This window comes from Salarias fasciatus, chromosome 16 (genome assembly GCF_902148845.1).
Source record: "Salarias fasciatus chromosome 16, fSalaFa1.1, whole genome shotgun sequence".
NCBI classification, from domain to species: Eukaryota; Metazoa; Chordata; class Actinopteri; order Blenniiformes; family Blenniidae; genus Salarias; species Salarias fasciatus.
Window position 1 is genome coordinate 14,736,128 of NC_043760.1, and position 23,452 is coordinate 14,759,579.

The 23,452-nt window shown below is 43.2% G+C and overlaps 1 protein-coding gene across 1 annotated transcript; it reads right to left on the reverse strand.

The window, feature by feature from the left end:
• Positions 1-9,601: 9,601 nt before the first annotated feature.
• Positions 9,602-21,366, reverse strand: asb1 (ankyrin repeat and SOCS box containing 1). The gene is made up of 5 exons (XM_030111866.1): positions 21,080-21,366; positions 16,906-17,044; positions 15,231-15,533; positions 14,738-15,120; positions 9,602-13,666 (listed from the first exon to the last, which is right to left on the reverse strand). Exons 1-5 carry the CDS (start codon positions 21,174-21,176, stop codon positions 13,536-13,538), a joined length of 1,053 nt encoding a protein of 350 aa, XP_029967726.1. The 5' UTR covers positions 21,177-21,366; the 3' UTR covers positions 9,602-13,535.
• Positions 21,367-23,452: the final 2,086 nt, after the last annotated feature.

The window sequence follows — 23,452 nt, forward strand, 5'->3', positions numbered from 1 at the left end:
TTGGAAAATGTTAATTTTGCACGTCCAGATTTCTCAGTAAAAGAAATTAAACTTAAGACACTGTCTGTGTGGTGATTTCCAAAACTTGTTAATTTCAAACTATTCAGATTTTCAGAATTGGAATAGAATAACTTTATTGTCATTATCAGCTGCATTTAAATGACATTACAGGTGCTGATCTCTTTGTGCATCAATATAGAAAGTGGAAAAATTGTAGACATAATATAAAGACATAACGTTAAAGCAGGATTGCATGGGTCGTGATCAAAACACTAAAGTTCAGTTCAATGGTGATTTAATGATCTGACTGTTCATAGATTAAAACGTGTTGGATTCATCAGTCTATAGCGGTTTCCTGACAGATGAGCTAAAAGTCTCTGAGGTGAAACCTTCACTGCACTATGGTGCAAAAAAGAGTTTATAGAAACTGAAATGGAGTCACTCTCATCATAATACTGCACACACACACACACACACGCACATCGTGCGCAGTGGGACTCTTGAAAAAGCTTAGAAAACCAAAGGAGCCGCACACTCCTCCTGGAATTCACTGAGGACAGGATGTTGGCTTCACGGTCACGCAATGCTGCACTCATCTCCTCATTCCCACCACACATTATATCGTCATGCATCTGCATCAAGCGCCCATCTGATCGCTGCCAGAACGGATCAAGACCTTATTATTGCAATCAGAACTTCAAGTGTGTCTAATAATAAGTTCATTGTGGAGCCGTGGCAGGTTTGACATAATCAGAACCACAGCGCTGATTCTGTTTTCAAGAGCATTTTTTTTGTGCGACTGTGAGTTCTGTTTAGAGTGTTTCTCATCTGTGACTGTGTGCTTTTCATCCGTGTCTGTGAATTACTTTTGGGAAAACAAGAATAGCCTCAGACTAAATGCTGATTCACTCTGTATGATATTGGGAGGAAAGAAGACAAAAGGAGAAAAAAGGCCATTGCCGAAAGCTCAGATCAGTGACGAATGGACGAGAAAGCAGGCTGAGATCAGACAGTCAGACTGGTGTTAATGAGCTGCCGCCTCAGAAAGTCACCGGTTGAGGAAATTCCCGCTTCCAAGTTGGTCAACGGTCAAGTTTCATCAAGTCAGGCCCAAAAAAACATCTTCAGATGAGTGAGAAACTACAGTCATTTCCCTCACAAACAAACATAAACTAACACAACACAAGGCTTGTATGGTCAGTGTCATCGACACAATTTGGTTCTACTTTAAAAGAAGTGTTGAAGATTTTTGTTCTGTAACAAAAAAAAAGTCATTTGACTAAAACCAGATTTTCTTTTATTTCAGCACTAGCAGGAATCATCATAATCCTCTCTGTAAAGGTTTTTTTTTCTTCTTTTTTCTCTCTCTCTGACTCCTCTGGGTCTTTGTCGCAGGTCTGGGAAGCTGCTTGTCAGAGGAGGAAATGGTTGATTTGATGTGCTTCACAGCGGCCGATCGCAGCTGAACCTGCAGCACGGACGGAAACAAGCAGGCAGAGACTGAACGCAGCCCGATATTCAAGTAGCATTTAAGCTCTAACTGTTTTTCTCTTACAAGGATGAATTATACGTCTGTTATCGGTTTGTTATGACAGTCTGCTGCTTGTGGCGCTCTGTCTCTGCCCGATCTTTCCACTGTCATCTAAACTCGCTCAGTGTTGTGGTTATAGAGTCCACAGTTTGACGACATGTTAGGCTTTGGGGCCTTTCTCAATGGAGTTTGCATGTTCTTCCTCTTTGTGGGGAGGTTCATTTGGCTGCTGCTGTGATCGGCTCCAGTGTTCCATGACCTTGAGTCAAATAAACCATCCCAGTATAGAAAATGAAGCGATCTGACATGAAGCAATGATGAAACAACATATGCGTTGAATCGAAGGTGAATAATGTTATTGAGAATATGACTGAATTACAGTACCTGTTGTTATTCCATGTAGATTTGAGCTGTGTGTATTCATCAGCCAGCCTGATAAAACTCAAACTGACACTGACACACCTTACAAATAATCTTTTATCTGATTTTTTATATACAAGTGCAGAATTTTTATAAAAATGCAATACAGTATAGTGAGATTGAAACAAAAAGCGAACCCTATCACAGTGCTGATTAAGATCACTATCTATGAATAAATGAAGGAACTATATTCATCCTGATTATAAAACGATTGTTATTACTCATAAAACAAATCTGAAAACAAGTGGGAAGGAACACAAAAGCATTAAATGACATCACTTTACTATTAGTTTTTGATAAAGATTGTGCTTCAGTTTAATGCTGTACAAAATTAAACTAATTATCTTCTTTTATACAGTAAACAACTATTTCTACTTTAACAGTTATTATTTTATAAATCAGAAAATATGCACAGAAGATTTGAAGAAAAAAATTATCCGTCTTTAAAAGCCCAGTTATTGTGAACCACATGTTTCATCCATGAAATTAGCAAAAACATCCTCATAAAATAAAACAAACATTTTAAAAAATCCCTTATATGTCACATATATGAAAGCCTTTGCTTGAACACGGCCTTCTATGGTGTAGCAGTGGTGAGCACTGTCACTTTATCTCTGTATGTTGGAAAACAATTTCTGACATTTTTGTTCTTGTAAATTGGACAGCAGCAATGATTCCAGCCCAGATATACGGGCCAATACTAAACGTAAAAGACAGTCGCCGTGTCAACACGTGTGCAGCTTACGGCTGGAGTAATTGGAGGTGTCAGATCCTAATTCAGCTTTGCATAGTCAATACAGACATCAGCATCTCTGTACGAGCCAGAAGGGAGAACTGGGTCGACTACATCTGTATTGTTAAAAATGACTGAAAAAAAAAGCTTCCAAGTTATTATGTGAAGTGAAACCAAGCTCAAAGTCAAAATAACACCAAGGATTTATTGACAATTTCTGTAATTTTAAGAGTTGATTCTCTGTTTCTATCCTCAGGACCAAGAATAAGGCTTCACTTACTGTTGCCAAGTTGGATCGCTAACTGTCAACGCTAACACTGCCACGTCCCAGGAGAATGTAGGCTGGGGGCCGTTACACTCTGGAGGCCGCCATTGTTATCATTGTCCATCTACTCACATTTCTAAAAAGTTTTGTTTTCAAAAATTTGCATTTTCCCTACTTCAACAGACACGGAGCTCAAGCGTTTTCTTAAAGCTGCCTTTTCAGTGGCTCTGAGCACTTCTGTCGTGGAAATGGACACTCAAACCACAAGAAAACTTTTCTGTTTTCACTTGAAGATGCTGTCGTGTAAAGAGGGCATAAAACTTCAGTCTTGTCTTGGTTGAGCTGTTGAATGGCGTCAACTAATTTGTTTCCTTTCCTTTACCCTGTGCATTATTGTACAGCAATTGCCTGAAATGAACAAAAAAAAAAAAAAACTGATCCGGGGTCATCAGGAGCTATCGCAGTGAGACCATCTATAAATTTAACAGCAGGAGGCCCAGGACTGACCCCTGGGGTACACCACATTTGATTTAGCAGGAATAGCTGAATATGATGACTGGATGATCGAATGATTGTTTGTGGTCCGAGAAAATGCTGACTCCTGCCTTCACCTCTTTGTACCAAACAAATGAAGCAACCATTCAGTTGGTGGGACACAAAATGTCTCATCTCTCTCTCACACACACACACACCTTTACAGCTAAGATAACTAGCTGTGAAGTGGCTGAAAGTTATTTGTCTTGCACTGAAAATAACACAGCCGCTCAGTCTCAAGCTGAATTTATCTTCTGGTTCTAAAATCTAAAGTTAAAAAGGTGAACAATGGGCCAGAGTTGACATAAGTGTGTATGGTTTCACAAGTCAAATTGCAAGTCACTTCAATGCACAGCAAAGCAGCCATTTGAGCCGGAGGCCAATCCCCAGTGTTCTACGTTCTATTTATGCTTAACCTCAGCATTGTACTATTTAGATCTTCTATTCTGTCAGCCTCAGCCACAAATCCGCAGCGCAGAACGTGCGTCACTGCCAGCTCCCCCACACCAAGACGTCCAGTGATGTTGTTGTCTATCTGACATCGCCTCTCTCGGGGGATGCAGGGCCCCGTTTTCCATGCCCGCAGGTTCCAGCTCTGGTGTGGGATTCCCAAGGCCTCAGGAAAGCACAGTTTAGAACATTCCCACAGTGGTGGCCACCGAATGACTCTCTTCCTCTTCTCCCCTCGTTCACTTTGACTGGGGTTTCTTCTTGCCCATGTTGTTGTCAGCTAGCGGTTTGGGACGCTGCCCACTGGTTGCTGGTTCACTTTGCAAAGGGGAGGAAGAGGAGAGAGAGGAGGAGGAGGGGGAGCAAGCTTCTCACCCACCCCCGCCCCCTACCACAGGCCCACCAACCCCGACCCTCCATGACAGCTCCACAGCTTTGTTCCCGATCCAACACCCCCTCCTCCTACATCCAAGCCACAGGATCGTCTTAGTGGTGGAAAATCCTTCCCATGAGCAGTGCGGGCCAGCGGAAGTAATTAAACATGGGTAGTTTGGTGTAATGGACATTGTCATGCTGCCATTAAGTGATCCCCAGGCTCTTCAACCCAGATACCCGTTTTATCAGCTCAGACCAACAGAAAAAGGCCGTTCTTTCTTAAACCTTACAGCAAAATCCACCTTGGATTATGAACAACCTGATCACTTTTTTGCTTTTGTACATGCAAAAACTCAAAGAACATCAAACAAAAGTTGAATTTATTGGTGGATATTTTACATGTAGTCTCATATAAAGTAATAGTACAGGAGTAGAAATGGCTCAGTACAGCTGGGGTTTGAATCCCTTGACATTGCGACGTACTGAAGCCAGAGCATTGTCTGAAGTTTCTCTGAATAGTGTTTGAGTATTTTTCATAGCAGCCTTTACCAAGCTAGTGCTAAAGCAAGAACATGCACTGTATAGATAAAGTCAATGTACCTTTTAGTAAAGAGAGGTACAGAGGTACCAGCAAGGATCGTGTTCAGTGACATTTAGCCAGCAAGGCTTCAGGAGTTATGTATTTTGGAGAGCATAAAATGTATTTTAAATAAAATGAGCAGGATTTTTCAGTCTTGACCAAAGTCATGGACCAACTGGTATGTCTGAATGACTGATCAGCAAAGCTACATGGCGTTTCTACAAGGTTTTAATAGCTTAACTTTTTAAATTCTGGTATTGATTTCTTGATTAGTCTGCTTGATTCTGCCAATTCCTCATCAAAAGCTGAAGCTGTCTTATGATAACCAGAAAACAATTGTTAAAAAGTGAAATTACAAAAAAACTACAGGGAACCAGTCACTTGGTTTCTTTACCGAATTGTGTCTATACAGTGTTTTCTCTATATCATCACCCAAAAAGATGTGTTTTTTTTTTTTTTTTAAGGGGAGATCTTAAACTTCATGCAAAAAATCACGTAAGACTTTTCCCCTCCAGTTTGTCATTGCTTCTGTGAGACAGACAAACTGGAATACACAACCAAACATCAACCCAGATGAGAAGCAGCTAATGAAGTACAAGACTGAAGTTACAGACTGTGACAGTAATTACAGAAGCAATCACTTCACATCCTTCCTGCCCTCGCCACATTTCACAACTACCGGCTCCTCTGGAAAGCAGTCAAATTAAGACTCATTAAGCCTGTCTGAGGTTTTTCATTAAAGCACACTTTTCTTTATTAGAAAAGATTCCTTCAATATTTCTAACCATGCACTGTTTAATTATATCTATAAAGCTGGGAGAATTCCCTACATGTGCCATACTCCAGCAACGACCCAGAGCTTTATGGAGTGTTGAGACGGCGAGCGCAGCACTTCCGGACGTGCAGCAGGCGCAGCCCACATGTGAGGTGCTACAGTATGACATAAACATTGAAAAATGATCAATATCTTTTTTTTTTGTTGTTGGTTTGACTGATCAGACGAGAGCTGAAATGCTTCTCATTGTGTGAATCACATTGTTGTTGAAGGGTTTGGTTCCTTGGCTGCGTCTGTGTGGAAAATGAGCAGAGTTCATGAGGAGGAGAATACCTGTGTGTGTGTGTCTGTGTGTGTAAACATTCAGTGATGTGGTCACTGGAGGAAACAACCAGCTCCGGAAAGTCTGAGGAGTGAGATCATCCGAATTAAAGCTCAAGGCTGTTACCGGCTGGGAACTCGCCAGGACAAGTGCAACAGCGGAGCCCACCCCTCGAAACAGGAAGGTGGACGCAAAAGTGATGGTGGAGAAACTGCTTCACGAGCTGCAGGTGACTTGAACGAGCTGCTCCTGCTCGTCTCTTTTACACAAACTGGGTTCATTTATGCTCATCAGCACTTTTTATGACGCACGCAAACCCAAAGAATTTTATGTGGAAACACCAAAATCCACGGAAACAGCGTTTAATCCATATCTAAGGGCTGCGGTGGGCGCTGCTTTGAGCGCCGCCCAGCATGCCGAACCCTCCCCTACGGCGAAAGCGGAACACTGCGGCGATATTAGAAGAGGCTGTTGAGGATTTGATTGCAGTTTGCGGTGCAAATAAAACTGAGGAATGAACAACACCATTCAGCTTTTCCAGGCTCCCAGTGATTTTCAGAGGAAATAAACCGTTCGCCGTGTGGCTGCTTCGGTCTGGTGTTCAAACGCTGCTAATGCGTCTCATGATTTGAGGGTTTCATGCCGTAAGCGGTCGCGCAGAAAATGTAATTTCTTGGTGTTTAGCTTTTGGCTTTCAAAAAAACCAAAAGAAGAACCGATCATTGGTCTTTTTTTGCTGTCATTTCTGAAAGAACCTATGCTTGGAAATAATTCAGGACGAACGCTGTCGGGTACTATCCAGAATAAACTCCAACCCAAAGTAAAGTAAAGAGACGATTCTTGCGATGGAAACTCCCCGAGAGGAAGATAGCGGTTCACCAAACTGTCCGGGCTCCCCGTCACTCTGCGAAAGGCCTCGTTCTGCGCCTCTGTGTGTGTTCTGCTAATGAAAGACTCGCTTTAATGAGATCTGAAAGGATGAGGCTCTTGAGGATACACGCTGAGGTCTGCAGCTGAACCCTCGGCGGCCCGCTCAGCCGGGAGAGGACGACAAACAACAGAGAGAGGGAGACGCAGAGAGGGAAAGACGGAAAGGCATACAAAAAGGCAGGGATGACTGGAGAAAAGACAAACGAGAGGCGAGAAGAAAGGAGGGAGGGAGACGCTGAACATCTCTGCCATGCTTGAAAGGAAGACAGTGCCATCTAGAGACCTCAACCGACAGTTGTACACAGCTGAAGAACCAGCTTGTTCACATCTTCAACCAGACTCAAAGAAAATGTACACCACTGTCCAAAGCTCTTTTCAGAAAACATCAGACTTCATCTTCTCAGGTCTTTGCCAGATTTGGGGAGGGGCTGAGGCCCCTCGTCTCCCTCTGCTGCCGTGCTCCTGCTGCGTCTCACTCAGGGTTCCCAGGCTGTGCGTTTTCCTGTGGGCCAGCTTTGCTTTCACTGAAATGTGGTTTCCTCGAACGTCATGACATGCTGGCTAATTTATAAGCCACAGAGCAACGTTAAACGTTCCCCTGCAGGACGGTGTCACCCTTGTAATACATTTTACTGCATCCTCAGATATCACAATTCACAAGACAGCAGATCCACAGCAGGCGTAACTAAAATTTCATAAAAAAACATCCTTATCGTTCTGAAGTTTGCACGCTGAGTGAGGATAATGCCGACCATGTCCACCAGCTTTGGACTGGGATGTTTCCATGACAACAGTCCCGTTGTGGGAACGTTGCTCGTTGTCATAGTTCATCCTAAACAGACGTCTCCGTGCCAGATTTCATGCTAAAGCAATCCGTTACCGCTGAAGTGCTAAAAGGCCAAATTGCAGTGTTATGATGACAGCAGAGAAAAGTCGGGATCACGACACACCGTCGCTTTCATCTTGAGGGGACTGTAAATGTCAACATAAAATTTTCATAGCACTCGACTCGACAGACCAATAATAGGGTGTCAAGGCTTTGGGAAGCATGTTTTCGAGTCAAGGATTAGATTAGATCTGGAGGAAAACAATGTCTCTCTCACTAATTTCTCATGTTTGCTGTGTTTTGTGGCATATTTTCCCCTCTTGATCATTCTAAACAAAAGCAGTGACGAACAGACGCTTTGCTTCATCCCTGTGAACTGAATTATTTAAGTTGTGTAGCACTACTTGGCAAATATTTTCAGCACAAAGAAAAAAGTTTGTCAAGTCTTACATTCATCTCATTCAGTTCCTGCTGCATTTAGGAGTCAAACAGCAGAAAGTTTGAACTATTTTAACTGCAACTACCAAACTCAACCAAAGGGAGCTCACTGAGTCGGCGCTTTGTGTCAGTTGCACAAATGTTGCAAACCTAAATGTCGTACGAGCTCCCACTAACATTTATGAATGTCGGACATTTTTTGCCATTTCTGACCGTCGCGCATCAGACGTTTGGATGTCTGACAACAATCAGATGCAGAGCAGCATATAACTGGTCATCAGTCCTCAAGCAAAGCAGAGCTGAAAAAATCAAGTGTTGGCTGACGAGCAAGAACACTTATTTACTCTATTTGAAATGCAAAGAAGCAAATAAGGGAACAATCATGACAACATAACAATATAGTAAGTTACTACATTAAAGGTGTAATGGACGATGTTTTAGCCAATGAATGGCTTGATGCGAGTCTCAACTATTGATCCTCCGACCTGTCAATCATGCTGAAGAAATGCTTGCGTCACGCCGTCAAGCGCGCTCGTAGGAGCAGCAGAGCAGGTAGGATGGTCTGGCGCATGCGTGTTTTTCAAAAAGCGAGTAACAGACGTTTGGCTTCGACTTTTTCGAGAAAATCGTCCATTATACCTTTAATATAGAAGCATTAAAATAGTCTTTTGAAATTGTAATGACTTCAATATTGTAGATACCGCTGAATTTCTTATTTTTGCCATAAGGTTTGTTTCAAAAGTTGATGGAATATAGCTGCCGTGTTCGTTCTCTGAATACTGAGCAGCACTTCCAGTGAAGGGTGTCCTTCTGACTTTCTTATGATTTTATGACATTATTGGCTTTCATTACAGATTCCGACCTGAAGACCACAGACATGCAGAAAGTTGGTGTCTAAAGATGTGCTTCAGATGAGCTTGAAACATTAGGGACGATACTTAGGGATGTTGTATTTTGCATATATACAGTGGATATAAAAAGTCTACACACCCCTGTTGAAATGCCAGGTTTTCGTGATGTAAAAAGATAACGGCAAGGCAAAGGAGTAGCATGCACGTGAAGAAATCAAAAACCCAGATGACTGTTTGAGGTTTTGTAATTTATCAAAAGGTGAGTGATACTAACAGTGTAATCACCCAAAAATGTTCTTTTGAGAGGAAGCGGACGTCCAGCGTCGGGTAAATGCCTGTTAGAAGTGGTTCTTTAAAACTTATCCAAGTCCCCTGAAATGTCCCGTGTGACTCTTCTTTTTATTTTTTGAGTCCCCTTTTTTTTCCCAGTGTTAAAAAGAAAAGTTAACATTGCAGGAATCAACTTTATTTAATCTCTTATTTGTCCTAATGTGTCGGTGAACAGGTTGTGTGAAGTCATGTTTTTTTTTTAAATACTTCCATCGTGAAAATTTTCAAAGACCCAGCTGGCTCATTTTCATTGATCTTGATTTATTGAAAGGCTTGAAGAGCAGAAACAGTGAAAACGTGAGGAGACAGCTCTGCGGGGGTTCAGTCATCTGGTTTCAGTGACGGAGGCCGTTTATCATCCGACTATCACCAGGATCAACCAGTAAAAAATATGAGAGTAACTACCTTCAAATCCTTCACAGCCTCATAATTTCCACTCATGATTCGGACAGAGACGATTTTGTCTCTCTGGATTGAACCAAACTGAAACTCCAGATACTTCACTATGACAGACCTTGGAAAAGCTTGCAAGGAAGAAACTCTGTTCTCATTGTTTGTAGATGACTAACAGAGGAGGAACCGTGATGATCTTACCTTTGAAGAATTCCTCAGCTCTCACTTAATTTTATACTGTAAAAAAAAAAACCAACACACAGGAAATAGCACCGAATAACAAGACATTTACTGGGTGCAAATAAATTTTAAATATACAAAGCAAAACACACATTTCAATATGTTCTTCAGTTTCATGTTAGTACTGGAGGGAAATAAAATGTGCAACAGTAATGCAGTACACAGGACTTTATGACGACCAGAACGAGAATATTGTCAGTGATTCGTTATTTTTGATTAAACATTACTAAGTTTCTCGATATTTCCTTCTTGTTTTCAGCCTGACATGAACGATACAAAAAAAAAAGTCGCTGAAAATGTAAACTTTTCTCCTGTCTAATGTTTAAGCCTGAATCCAGGGCCTTGAATTGCTCATGGTACTTATTGTTTTAAATTCCTGATTTATCTTCAGTAGATATAAAAAGAAAAAGTTAAGGCAAATAAAGTATTTTCTATTCAACCAAAACACAGGAAACTGTGCAGCTTAAGAAGAAGGTGGATGAAAATAGATGCACTTTGCATGACTGCACCACACTCTACACCACTTTTAATCTACCTGTACATTTCAATTCAGAGGTTTCCATTTCTGAAACAAATCAGTCTACATTCAAAATTTTGCATCAACAAGACTTGTACCTGCACTTATTTCTTGTTTTGAGCTTTTACCTGGATTAATGCTGCTTTCCTGAAGCCTCAGACTCAAACTAGCCGACTTTGAATGATGCCGCTGATCACAACATTGAATGGACACTTTGAGGAGAAACTGTGTCATAGAAACAGGAGAAAGTCTTCTACATGCTGCAATAACAATTACACACCGCAAACAGCCATCTCAGCAATGGAAGTCAAGGCCCTTTGAGGCAAGTTTACCCTCAGGATACTCACCTAAGGAGGTTTTTTTACGACTTTAAAAATCAAGAAGACCTGAAACAGATCTGAATTCTAAGGTCCGGGGAAACTGGAGAGCAGCATGAACACCACTAAACTAGACCAGACACCTAACAGGGACACTGACGGTACCGTCGCAGTACGAAGAACATCTCAGAATTCATCAGCAAGATAAAGATGTCTTTAAATAAATGGTGTCAACTTTCCCTGTTCAAGTTGTCCATAGCCTTCACTTTATAAATAAGATGTAACATGTTGGAGGAGATTGTGTCATGGTTCACGATTAATTTCTTGTGTTATTTTGAGCTTCTGATTCTATCGCTCATTTTAGGCTCCTTGACTTCCCCTCTTGGTGTCTGATTGCTCTTCTCTGTCCTGATGTGTTTCACCAGTATCTGAGTGAGAGATTGTCTTTACCTGGTGGCTGTGATACATATTAGACTTTTCCTTTGTGTCTTGTTTGCTGGCTTATCTGTGTTCTTGTGACTTCTACGTTCCTTTGTGCTTCAGGTTTTGTTGGCAGCTTGCTTCCCCTCCCTTTCTCTAGTACTTCTAATGAAACAAGCTTTTGTTACGGCATTGTATGGCCTGGCTGCTTCACCAATCCCTCGCAGAATGAACCGGCAACACAAGACACACCAGAAAAGTCCAACATTTACCGAAGCCACCACGTGAAGACGACACACTGAAGCTCAACTGAAACACATCAGGGCAGAGAACAGCAATCAGACACGAGGAGGGGAAATCAAGCAGCCTGAAACCAAAGAGAGTTAGAATCACAAAACGACAGAAGAAACTAAATGTGAACCATGAAAGATTTAGAAAAATGTTACCACTTCCTAGTTGATCATAATGGAAACATGTATACATTTCTAAGGTAAGCATTCTGGGATTCTCCACAGCTTGGCTGCAGGAAAGGTATAAACCCAGGTTTACCCAGAATACGAGTGAGCAATTCAAGGAGCTGACTCTGGACAGAGTTTCTCTACCCATCTATCATCTAAACCGCCTTATCCAGCTCAGGTATGGAGTTAAAATCCTGACAAAGCCCCATGAACACACAAAGCATGTTTTACTCACACCCAACGATTCACAAACTCAGTGTGGTTTGCAAATACAAAATACCATTCACAAACGAATGCTTTTTGTTTTGTAAATAAGAAAAAAATTCTTTAAAATAAATACATCATGTGTCAGAAACAAATACAATGTTTTACCCATACCAAGAGGCATATTTCCTCAAAAACAAAACAAAAAAATTTAAATGCAAACTAAAATATTCAAGTACAAAAACAATTCTACAACTATGTAAGTGTTTTGGCATGCCCTAACCACTGTCATGTGACTTCTGGCACTATTATTCCACCTTGCAGATTTTGCAAACAAATGTAATGAGGTCCACACACAGATGCCAGTAAACTTTGAACTCCACTGCAGCAGGTGGCGCTGTTGATTTCATTTAAGGCCGCCATATTCGCTGCTCATAGTGTTAAATTTACAGCCCTTTTCCAAAAAACTTGAATATCATGGAAAAGTTCATTGCCATAATTCTATTATAAAAAAGTTAAACTTTTATAGATTATAGATTCAGGGCCCACAATTTAAATGATTTCAAGGATTTATTTTTACATATTTTGGGCTCTCAGCTTAGCATACCGTGAAGAAATCAGCCCAGTTCTTGCAGGGCATGAATGTTTTAAACCAAGTGTCACACACTAATCCTCAACCAAACTCAAAGAAACTGCACAAGTTTCCCCAGGTGTCAATAAATTGCTTCAGCTTGGTTCAGCATGGGGAAGACTGCAGAGTTTCCATCTGGCCAGATGACCCCCAGTGATACCCTCCATACGATGGGTCAGCCACAAACAAGCACCAAACATGAAATGTTTTTGTTTGCAGTTTTATTTTTGTAATTGAAGAAATATGTTTCTTTGTATGTGTAAAACGTGTTGTATTTGTTTCTGACATATTATGTATTATTTTTATATGTTTGCTTCTTATTTGTAAAACAAAATGCCTTGGTTTGTGCATGGCGCTTTGTATTTGTGAACCACACTGAGTTGATCTGTGAGTCGTCGGGTGTGAGTAAAACATGTTTTGTGTGTTTATGAGGGTTTGGCAGGATTTTAACTCCGTACTCAGGGTTACTGGAGCAGATCTCAGTTGAAAGATGGATACGACCGCCGCTCCGGACCAGTTAGAGCCACCGATTGACCTGAAACGCATGTTCTTTCCAGAGAAACCTCCACGGCCACACAGGGAGAACATGCAAACTCCAAAGAGAAAAGCCTAAACTCCTCCAATATTACATGGCATGTCTGAGTCGTTCCTCCAGACCAAACATTCTTAAGCTAGAAAAGTGCTTTGTGACGCAGGACCAGGACGCTCCGTGGAGATCTGAGCAGGACACGAGAAGAACATCGACACTGTTTCCACAAGTCCACGACAGATTCTCTGATAAGCTTCGAAGCATTTAAGTTACCTTTAAAAGTGACAGAAAGATAAGAGTGTAACTCGAGCGCTGACTTCCAAATAGTTGTAAAACCACGTTACTGACTCTGTTAATGGTCACAAAACAAAACGTTCAGACGGAGACGTTCAGACGTCTTTGGGACTGACTGAGGTTTCCGTGGGACGAGCACAGTGGAGGAGGACGAGGAGGAGAGGGACGGCAGTCAGTTTTGGTGAAGCAGGAAGTTCTTGATTGGTTCTGGTAGCGGGAGCAAGGATATGTGGTTCAGCCGGGTTTTTCCCATCGTCCGGCGGATCCTGATGCGACAGAAGTGTGTGAGCCTGCGAGGCTGTCCTGAGAGGACGGAAAGAGAGACGCTGTAAACGGGTCAAACTGCAGATTTAGGTCAGCTAAGATGACAAAGTCCAAACCCTTTCTGAACCTTTTCACATTTTTTTTCCCCCTGTAATTTATGTAATCGGCTTTTATTGCTCAGAAACAATGACTGTGTAAATCCAGCATAAACCGAGGGGTGCCTGTGGCGTGTGGAGCCGCTTATGCTTCGGGTTGAGAAAACAGATTTACTCTGAAAATTTACGAGTTGAAATTCTGAAACTGAAAGGCAATAAAGAGGAAAAGTCAACAACTACTGGCAGCGAGCGCCGGCGTTTTTTCACCGCGCACATTCTGACCTGTCGTCGGACGAGAAACAGGTGCAACCAATAACTGGAGGGATGACTTCATTATGAGTGTGTGCTGTGATACGGAGCGTCGCGGACCTCTGGTCGCTCCACATCACTGTGTGGTCAGAACTTTTCTCTGCAGGGGTTAAATTGGAGCGTGGATGTCGGGGTGTTTATGGTGAGAACTGCATGACGCCACGCTTCACTTTGAGTCACTCTCTGTGAAGTCAGAGTGACTCAGTGAAGAGAGTTCACCTAAAAGTTTGTCCTTAATGTTCTAATTAATACCGTTTTGAGTCGAGGTACCACTTTCATTTGTGGTGAACTTTTTAATTAACCACATAATGCCACGAGGATTTCTATTGACGGCATGAAACCACTGCAGTCGGAAAGCCTTCTGGGAATTCCATGTATTAGCATGAGCAGTTCAGAGGTCACGACTTAATGCACTGGACATTTCTGTGGACAGCAATATTTTCTAAAGCTTTTGTGTACAAAAACAGGGCTTAAATAAAAACAGGTCATGAACAGAAATGACCCCACTGAAGGTTTTTTTTAATCTACTGCCTTTACACAGAATGACCATCAATAAAGAGACATTACGAAATGTCTCTTACTGAACAAAAAACTAGGATTTCATAAATGTCCCACATATTTCTCCTTTGTCTGAGTGTTCTCTGTTTAATCCCTCAGTTCTTTGTTATTTGGATGTATGTAAACCAGACGGCTGATTCCTACTCACTCCTCGCCTCCAGGAAGACCCTGAGTGCGTCCGGATCCACCTTCCTCCGGTTGGGCGCCTCCAGCTCCGACTCGTCCCAGGGCACGAGGGCCGGGTTGGCGCCGTGGTCCAGCAGCAGGTGTATGAAGGCCACCTCGCAGCCGTGCCGCAGCACGGCGTCCAGCAGGCAGGAGGCCAGGCCGCGCGTCAGCGCCTCCTGGCACACGGGCCCCGTGTAGTTGAAGTCGGGCTGCGCGCCGGCCTGGAGCAGCAGGCGGAAGCAGTGCAGGTGGTGGTAGGCGGCGCTGATGTAGAGGGGACACACCACCAGGGTGTTGAGGGTCCGGGCGCTCAGCAGGAGCCGCGGACCCAGCTGGTGGTCCATGTCTACATCGGCGTTAAACCTGGAAGACAGAAATACGAAGAGGAACAACACGGAGCAGGAGTCTGAAATCCAAACCTTGAGTCTTTTAAAGAGACTTGGACTGCAGCATGTGATGGGGTTGAGCGGTACCTGATCAGCTCCTGCAGGATGTCCACCCTCCCCACGCGTGCGGCGTGGTACAGCGGCGTGCTGCGGTGGTGCCGGCTCCCGTTGGGGTCGGCTCCGGCCTCCAGGAGGATCCGGACGCAGTCCAGGTGCCCGTTGACCACGGCCACGTAGAGCGCCGTCTGGCCCTTGACGTCCACGAGGTCCACCTCGGCTCCCTGGGCGATCAGGTAGGCCACGCAGGCGGCGTGCCCGGCGGTGGCGGCGATCCGCAGGGGCGTGCAGGGAAGGCAGCCGCAGCACCACACCGACTTCTCGTTGATACGCCTGGAAACGAAGCGGAGAGGGAGAGACGGCCTCCCGTTCAGGCTCTGTTATTCTGATCAAGCTCGCCATGAATTTCTGCCGAACAAAAGCAGACCGCAAAAACACACCAAAAACAATAAAACTACCGAGGCCTTAAAAATATTACGCCACGCGGTCAGCACAAATAAAATATTTATGAGTACCTTCTAAAATAACCTGAGGCAGCATGGGCAGGGCAGGACAAACCCAGTGAGGTAAAAACTGTTAAAGTGGAATAACAGCATGTTGTAAACCGTGCGCAGTAATAATGGCCTGGCTGGGTGTGGACACTGCCAGCAAGTATGATGGCTGCATGCAACCGCCGCGGGGCCGGGATTACACGTGTGCTGCTGACCGCCATGAGCCGGTCCCGAGAGTGCTTCAGCCGGTGGAGTGAGACGATCAGACCGTGGAAGCATCAATAGGAGGCTAATAACAGCATGAACTGACGAAGACGAGGGGCGAACCGTCTTCCAAGACATGATCCAGTCCAGTGGTTTTCTGAAGCCTCCTCAGATCGACTCAGATCGGCCAAAAACAGACCAGTGAAGCCAAACAACCACACTCAAATCAAGCGCCTCTAAAATCAAGTGTTTGGAATCCAGAAAGTGTCTCGCCGTGGTTTTGTTTGACATGTGGCAATTTAAAGATTCGCTCCTCTTCACTTCGACAGTCACATCAGATTAGGTTTATCTGTCTCAGTAAGACACAGCAGCTCTATTCTCACTCATGGGAAAAGTAACTGGAACACGCAAATCCACTTTTCTCCAAATGAAAATTTTTAAAATTTATGGATCTCCTGGAGTTTAAAGCTATTCAAATAATTTATAAAGCAAAGAATAACTTATTGCCTGGAAATGTCCACAAACTGTTCTGTAGCAGAGAAAAAGGTTCTGATCTGAGATGAGAGTTACAGTTTAAAACTCATAAAGTCCGTACAACTCTGTAAAGTTTTTGTGTGACTATTTGTGGCATAAAATTATGCATGGAGACTAAAGGATTAGTATTTCTTCTTCTTACTCCTTTTCCTTCATGTGAAAGACATGGAGACGGCTCTTTCATATTGTTCATGTCTTGTCTTTCTTTTCTGATTGTTCACTTATTTTGTTTTGCATGTTCGAAAAAAAGCTTTCAAATCAAATCAAATCAATCACATAAATGTAACAGTGTTGCACAAACTGCGCTTACTAATCAGAAACAACTAGAGGACAGAAAACTAGTTAACTGTTTTGGTATTTTTTTGCACTGATGCTCCAAATCTACCATGACAGAGCAACAACAATAAAGCTTCATCGGTATTTATCTGTAATTGGAGACCACTCAGTAGGTAGCAGTCTGTAGACTGCGGCCTCACCGTCTGAAGTCATCCTCCTGCAGCAGGTTCCTCAGGGTGTCCAGATCTCCCACGTAGGCCGCATTGTGGAGCCGCATGTCATCCTGCTCCAGAGGTTTGTCGCAGAACTGCTCCTGGAGCCATTCCTTCAGGTTACGACCTGGTGAGGAGAATCAAGACGTATCCGAACACACGTACATCATTATTACACCAGAACCGTGCTGCATCAGAGGAATCCTGGCTAATGCCTTCAGGCAGCCATCATAAAGTGAGCCAAAGCCCCTTCATTCCTTCTGTTATTGAGCTCTTAACACAATGTCCATTTTTTTATTAAAGGGTTCCTTATTGTGATTAGTAGAGCTGCCATCTTGACCAAGTCTCCCAAACAACCGACATCATCATCTCAATGTAAACATAGACGGAATAAATCAGATTACATTTCAATAAACTGATCAGTAGCTCGGAAAGCGACTCCTTCAGAGCAGCTTCTCCAGAGTTTGCATCATGCCAGGGTTCCTACATGTTTGCCATTTCAAAATTCCATACTTTTTCCATACCCAAATTTCCAGACTTCTTGCCAAAAACATCAAATAATTTGTGACATTTTAGTAAGCATAGTGCTCCGCGGAAGGATATACCGGCGCACAGCGGCTGAGTCTATGGCTGCTACTGCTGTGCTCCGGTATATCCTTCCACGGAGCACTGCACATGCGCAGGTCTGTGTATCAAAACGTTATTTTAATGGATTGAAAAGAAAACACGTCTTTTAAAATGCTTTATAACCATTCGGATTTACTTCACGTGCTAATACGCCATCCCCTGGACCACTGGAAGGAGTATTTTGTCCACTTTCGTCAGTCCGGCTCTGATTCCTATTGACTTCCAGCAATTGAGCTAAGCTAACTACAATGCTAACAGCTGGGAACCAGCCACAAAGACACAAAAAAGGTATTTATGAGCTTGTCTAACTTTGTCAATGATAGGGAAAGGGCGTGGGTCCAAAATCTTCGGAGTAGTCATTTCAGGGGGCATTTATCCAGCAGCTTTGTCACAGCTGTGACAAGGAACTCCTTGGTTTCCATCCTGAGTTGGTTTCCATCCTGAGCTGTGTTTCTTCCCCATCATGTGGCTCAGCACCGCCGCCTCCCCCATGTTGGAGATGTCGAAGGACTTTATGCAAAGTCTGCATTTTGCTTTTCTTGTCTGCCCGGAATCCTTTGCCAACCAGCCTTTGTATTTGGGATTTTTTAGCCACTCCTCTGTAGGGCTGGGCACCGTTAGATATTTTTCGGGTACAAGTACTTTTTCAATACCTCATGTACGGTACCAGTTCCTGAACGGTACTTTTTTCGGTACCTGCCTTTACGGCGCACAGGTGACACCATGACTGCATTTGCACTTCATGCCACTAGGTGTGCTGTTTGCATGTTCAACCTTATTTTACACAGACATCACAGAGGAAGAAGGGCTGCAGGCTCTCTGTGAGGCTCTCTCTGCATGTTGTTAGAAAGAGTGTGAGCCGGTAAGACGTGGTAACATGTTCAATGATGGATGCACCATTTGGATGTGGATGAACCATCGTTTCGCGCATGTGCGCATGTTTATTGACCACGCAGCCACTTTAAGAACCGAAACTGATACCCGTACGCACGTCTCTTGTTTGGTACCAGTATATACCGGAGTTTTTCGGTCGGTACCACTGAGGTACCGTTAAACGGTACCCAGCCCTACTCCTCTGAAAATTTACATCTTCCCATTTTAGCTCGCTCATGAGCAGTAGCTAGTTCACCTGCCCTATTTCTTCTTCTGTTGGTTTTGCTTGGTGGTTGGCATCCATAGATATCCTATAAGAACTAGATGCCTTAAGGCCTCAGTATGCTTCCCCGTTGCAGCGACGTCGTTCCTACGCCGGCAACTGAACATATCTTGCTTCTGTGTCAATTGAACGCCCTCCTCTGCAGTTTCACCGCCAAGCCGCTAGGCAGTCACAACAACAATGCAGCTTCCGTAGCTCCGGCTTTTACTTAGACATAGATCTATAGACATAGATATCTAAAAACGCGTGCACTGACTGAACATATATCTGCATATATGACATATCTGGTGACACCGGGCTGTGGTGAGGAGAGGCTGAGTGGACCATGATGAAATATTGGTGAAACTAATGAGCTTTTGGACGATTAAAGCCGTTTTAGGAGCAGCTATACACATAGCCCCGTCTGCTAACAGTGCTAACACTGCTAACAGTATAGGATGTACAGGATGTGCGCCGCTCAATTTTGAATCTAAACTTCTCCCGAAGCACTGTTCGGATCAGAAAAGCATACGGGGAGAGTTCTACTTCATTCTATAAACAACGCGAAAGCGGACCAATCACAGTCCTTGACGTTCACGTCACCACTCGTCGCCTCGACACGAAGTCAGGATTTTTGGCAGGTGCGCGTCAAGCCTTAGCGTAGGGCCAACATAGGGCGCGTCGCAGACGTTGTAGGAACGATGTCGCGGTGACGGGGAAGAATACTGAGGCCTTCAAGGCGGAGTCAACAACATCGTTCACTGGCAGCCATCTTTGGACAGTGGGCCACTCCGGGGCGCTCTGTGTAATCTAAGGGAAGGTGAGTGATTTACACTAAAATACTCGGAATTCTTGACGGATTTACGGACGGTTTGATTTATTACAAACGTTATGTTGCTATGATTCAGACTAAATGTTAAAATCACAACTTTTCTTTTTGCATGCAGTTAAATATCTACTTGTATACTTGTAGACAAGCTGACTTTATGATAACACTGGCGATGGATGAAAAAATATAGCCAAAATGAACGATTTTGCAGAGATTATGTCCCGCGCTGAAGCTCCCTTGCCATGGCCCGCGCTAAATCGGTTGGATCTAAATAACTTCTGAAGGACTCCGAGCTGCACGATGTTTGTCTGAGTGAGTATATGAGCATGCACACACCTATAAATAAGGTCCAGGTGTCAAAAAACCGGAGTTGCCCTTTAATGTGATGAGTGAGTGAGCGGCCCTGTCCCAAGATGGCCGCCATGTGACGACGCTAGTCCCCACTGGGTTACAATGGGCATGAGCCATCTGAGCTTGTATATATATCTATGTTGGCATCCAGTTTACAGGTGCATTGCTGCCAGCCTGCCACCTACCGGACCGGAGTGCAATGGCAGCTGAGAAATCTGCCCAAATGTTTTCCAGGACCGTAACCGTCTGTGTGCTCTCACACAAACATTTTTAGCTGCTACCAACAGATCGATGCATTTCTCTTTTTTCTATATTCCTTTTCTTTCTTTCTTTTTTTTTTTTTGTTTTTTAGAAAATATAACAATGATAGAAGTCTTGGAAACACGAATATTTTTCCATACAATAGTTTAAATTTTCCATACTTTTCCAGATCTGGAAAATTATAAAATCAAATTCCATACTTTTCCATACTTTCCATACTGTGTAGGAACCCTGTCATGCACACTGCTGAAATACAAATGGAGGCCCGTCGCTCAGTGAAGATGAAGAGGAAAGCGTCATTTTGTCGAGCTCCTGCAGCTGCAGCTCGGATGAGTCACAGCTGACACTGAGCTGTGCACCTTAAAAAAAAAACTGCTTCGAAGATGTGCAAAAACAAGAGCAAAAACAAGAGCACTGAACGTGTGTCAGGTGCTACTGTTATTAGCATGAGGGGAACCAGTCCAGCCTGGGCCGGGCTGGACTGGATGAGGATGACTGCCCCTGCATGCAGCAACAACAGCAACAGCAGCAACAACAACAACAACAACCCCATCCCCACATCCACATGCTAACATCACCACAATATATGGGGCAACAGTGATGATTCATTTCTAAGACAACTGCAGACATGAAAAATAAAGAAGGGTGTTCACATAAGCTTAAATATCCTTGTTTCATGTGCTCTCCTGGTTATTGGTGCACTTTTAACAATGACTGATGATGAAGCTGATGCTTCTTGAGCAAATAAATCCAATTCATCCAAACAGTTTATAAAATACAGATCAAGATTGAGAGTACTTCCTGAATGCATAAGCCACACCTTACTATGACATAACTTATCATTAAACTGCACATATAGTCGTGCGTGTTATTGAATGTGCAGCACTGTGACACACACTCTCACACACGCACACACACAGAATGTATAGGCGCTGCTGGATCCTGTCATCCACGGTTACCTGCAGCGGTGGCGCTGGGCAGATCGGACACAGTGATGAGCGGGGGGAAATTGATACTGGGCGGGTCATCCACATCAGCCTCCGGACCGTCGGCCATGCTCCACAAATATCAACAGCAGCGTCCACCACGACGCCGCAGCCGAGGGACACGCGGGGGAGAGACGAGGCCCGTCCGGGAGAGAGGAGGCCCGTCCGGCGGGTCAGACAGGAGGCATCAAAACAAACAAACCTGACCGTGTTTGGCGAGCGCGTCTCATCGCTCGGTGCGCAGCGCCACTTCCTGATTGCGCGCGGCCGTCCGGACTCACTTAAAGGGGAAACGAGCGATATGTGCGCTCTCGCGCGCTCCACCCAAAACACTAAATTTTATTGATATCGCGTCCAAACAGTGAATATAATCATCAACGCGTCTTAAATTAAATTAAAAAAATGACATTTTCAAAGAAGAGGTCCAATATCTATAAAGAAATAAAGAGCTGATCTGTTGTCATTTGTATTGTTGCTCTCATGTTAAACTTCTGTAATTATTTGTCCCATAACTAGTTCATGGAATCTTAAAAAAAAAAAGGCTCATATTTCAAGTTATGTTTATTATCATTGCAAAAAAAAAGAAAGTTCTTATCATCAGAGCAGAACAGAAATACTGGTAATATTTCCACTAACACTATAATACTACTGTTATCAAATGCATGCATAGATTTTGAGATTATTGAAAAAAAATCATATTCTATTAATATTAATATGTGTAATTGTGGTAGTAGCATATTTTTGCTAGAGTTACTTTTGTAATTTTGTGTCTTACGAAGCATGTCAGAGCATACATTTATTTTCAAGTTAAGTACATTTTTCCACTATTGTTATTATTGATAAAAAAGTAATAGATTAGGTGATAATACTACTACTACTACTACTACTACTACTAATAATAATAATAATAATAATAATAATAATAATAATAATAATAATAATAATAATAGGTGTATACATCATGATTAATAAACTTGACAAACATTAACAGAATGTTTTTTTTTTTTTAACAAAAAAATGCCTAATAAAATAAAGTATGTACAGTATCTTATTTCAACCATACCTGTGTGAAAGTGCTGCATAAATAAAAATGGTATGCTTTAAAAAAAATTTGGTAAAATAAACTGCAACAACACATTGACACAAAGCTGAAGTGTCCATAAAGTCAAGCCTTCAGAGAATCTGTACCACTGTATGAACTGCAGTATTTTTGTGATACATTTTCTTTGATGTGTGTGTCCTATTAACCAGGGGTCACCGACCAATTTCTTACCGAGAGCTCCAAGACTGATATGGAGGGATACTTGTCACAAACCCCACGACAATCAAGTTTTAAGTCATGTTGTGTGCGTTGAAAACTATTGTCACATGTTCTGCAGGTTATTTAACACATGCTGCTTATGCTTGCTATTTCTGAGGCAGAATGTACCATTTGAGGTTACAAGCAAATTCACACCCATGACGGTTACCACAGAGATAAGCCAGACAAAAGCAAAACTACAACCTAAACAGTAGTGCTGAATCTCTGTGCCGTCTGTGCGGTGGGTAGGTTTTAGATGGGTAACGTACACCGGACAGGCGCGCAGCCGTGGTCCTGTGCTGCCCGCTGACAGACAGTGACATCCTGGTGGTGCTCTAAAAATAAACAGACAGGTCAACAGAGCCATGTGTTCCCACGGGCGCACATAGGTTAGTCACAGACGTCCAACTCTGTGGAGGACGAAAAAAAAAAAATCTGCAGAGCTGGACACAATGCAAAGTTTATCCCACAGACAGCTCAATCAACACAATACCCATTCAATATTAACTTATCGAAGGCTGAATCTACTTTTTTCCAAATAGAGTGTGGTTAATTTTCCAGCTCAAAGCTGCTAAAGTGGCTGAGCCTTTCAGGCCGGCCTCATATGAGGATTAGAGATAACTCCAGACCGCATAGTCACTCATTAGCAGCACCAACTATTGTGAATTTCAAAGGTCAGAATCAGCTAATAGTTGAAGAGGCAATCATGTCGGGGGTCACTTCTTCATTGTGAAAACACACAGAGAACCAGGTAGAAGCAGACGGACACTGAGCTCTCCTTTCTTTGGACTAATCCACCTGTTGAGACTGGGGCCCAAAGCGAGGGCCTCCAGACCAAAGCAGCACCTTGCATCGCCAGCGCCCCGCTCCACCAACAGCTGGTACGGCCACTTCCTAATACGTTTTGTGCATGTTGCAGCTGCTTCACGGCTCCCGGACGTCATGGAAAAAAAAAAAAAAAAAAAGTTGGGTGCTCGTGTCCCTCGAGGGTCTTCAAAAGGAGCTTAAATGTTTTACTTCTGTCACGTCGGATCAGGCTTGGAGAG

Excerpts from the sequence above, each read along its gene's own strand:
- asb1 (XM_030111866.1), bottom strand. The coding sequence starts at position 21,176 with ATGGCCGACGGTCCGGAGGCTGATGTGGATGACCCGCCCAGTATCAAT. Across the intron at positions 17,045-21,079 it reads GCCCAGCGCCACCGCTGCAG|GTCGTAACCTGAAGGAATGG; the intron begins GTAACCGTGGAT and ends TCTCCTCACCAG. Across the intron at positions 15,121-15,230 it reads ATCCTGCAGGAGCTGATCAG|GTTTAACGCCGATGTAGACA; the intron begins GTACCGCTCAAC and ends TCTGTCTTCCAG.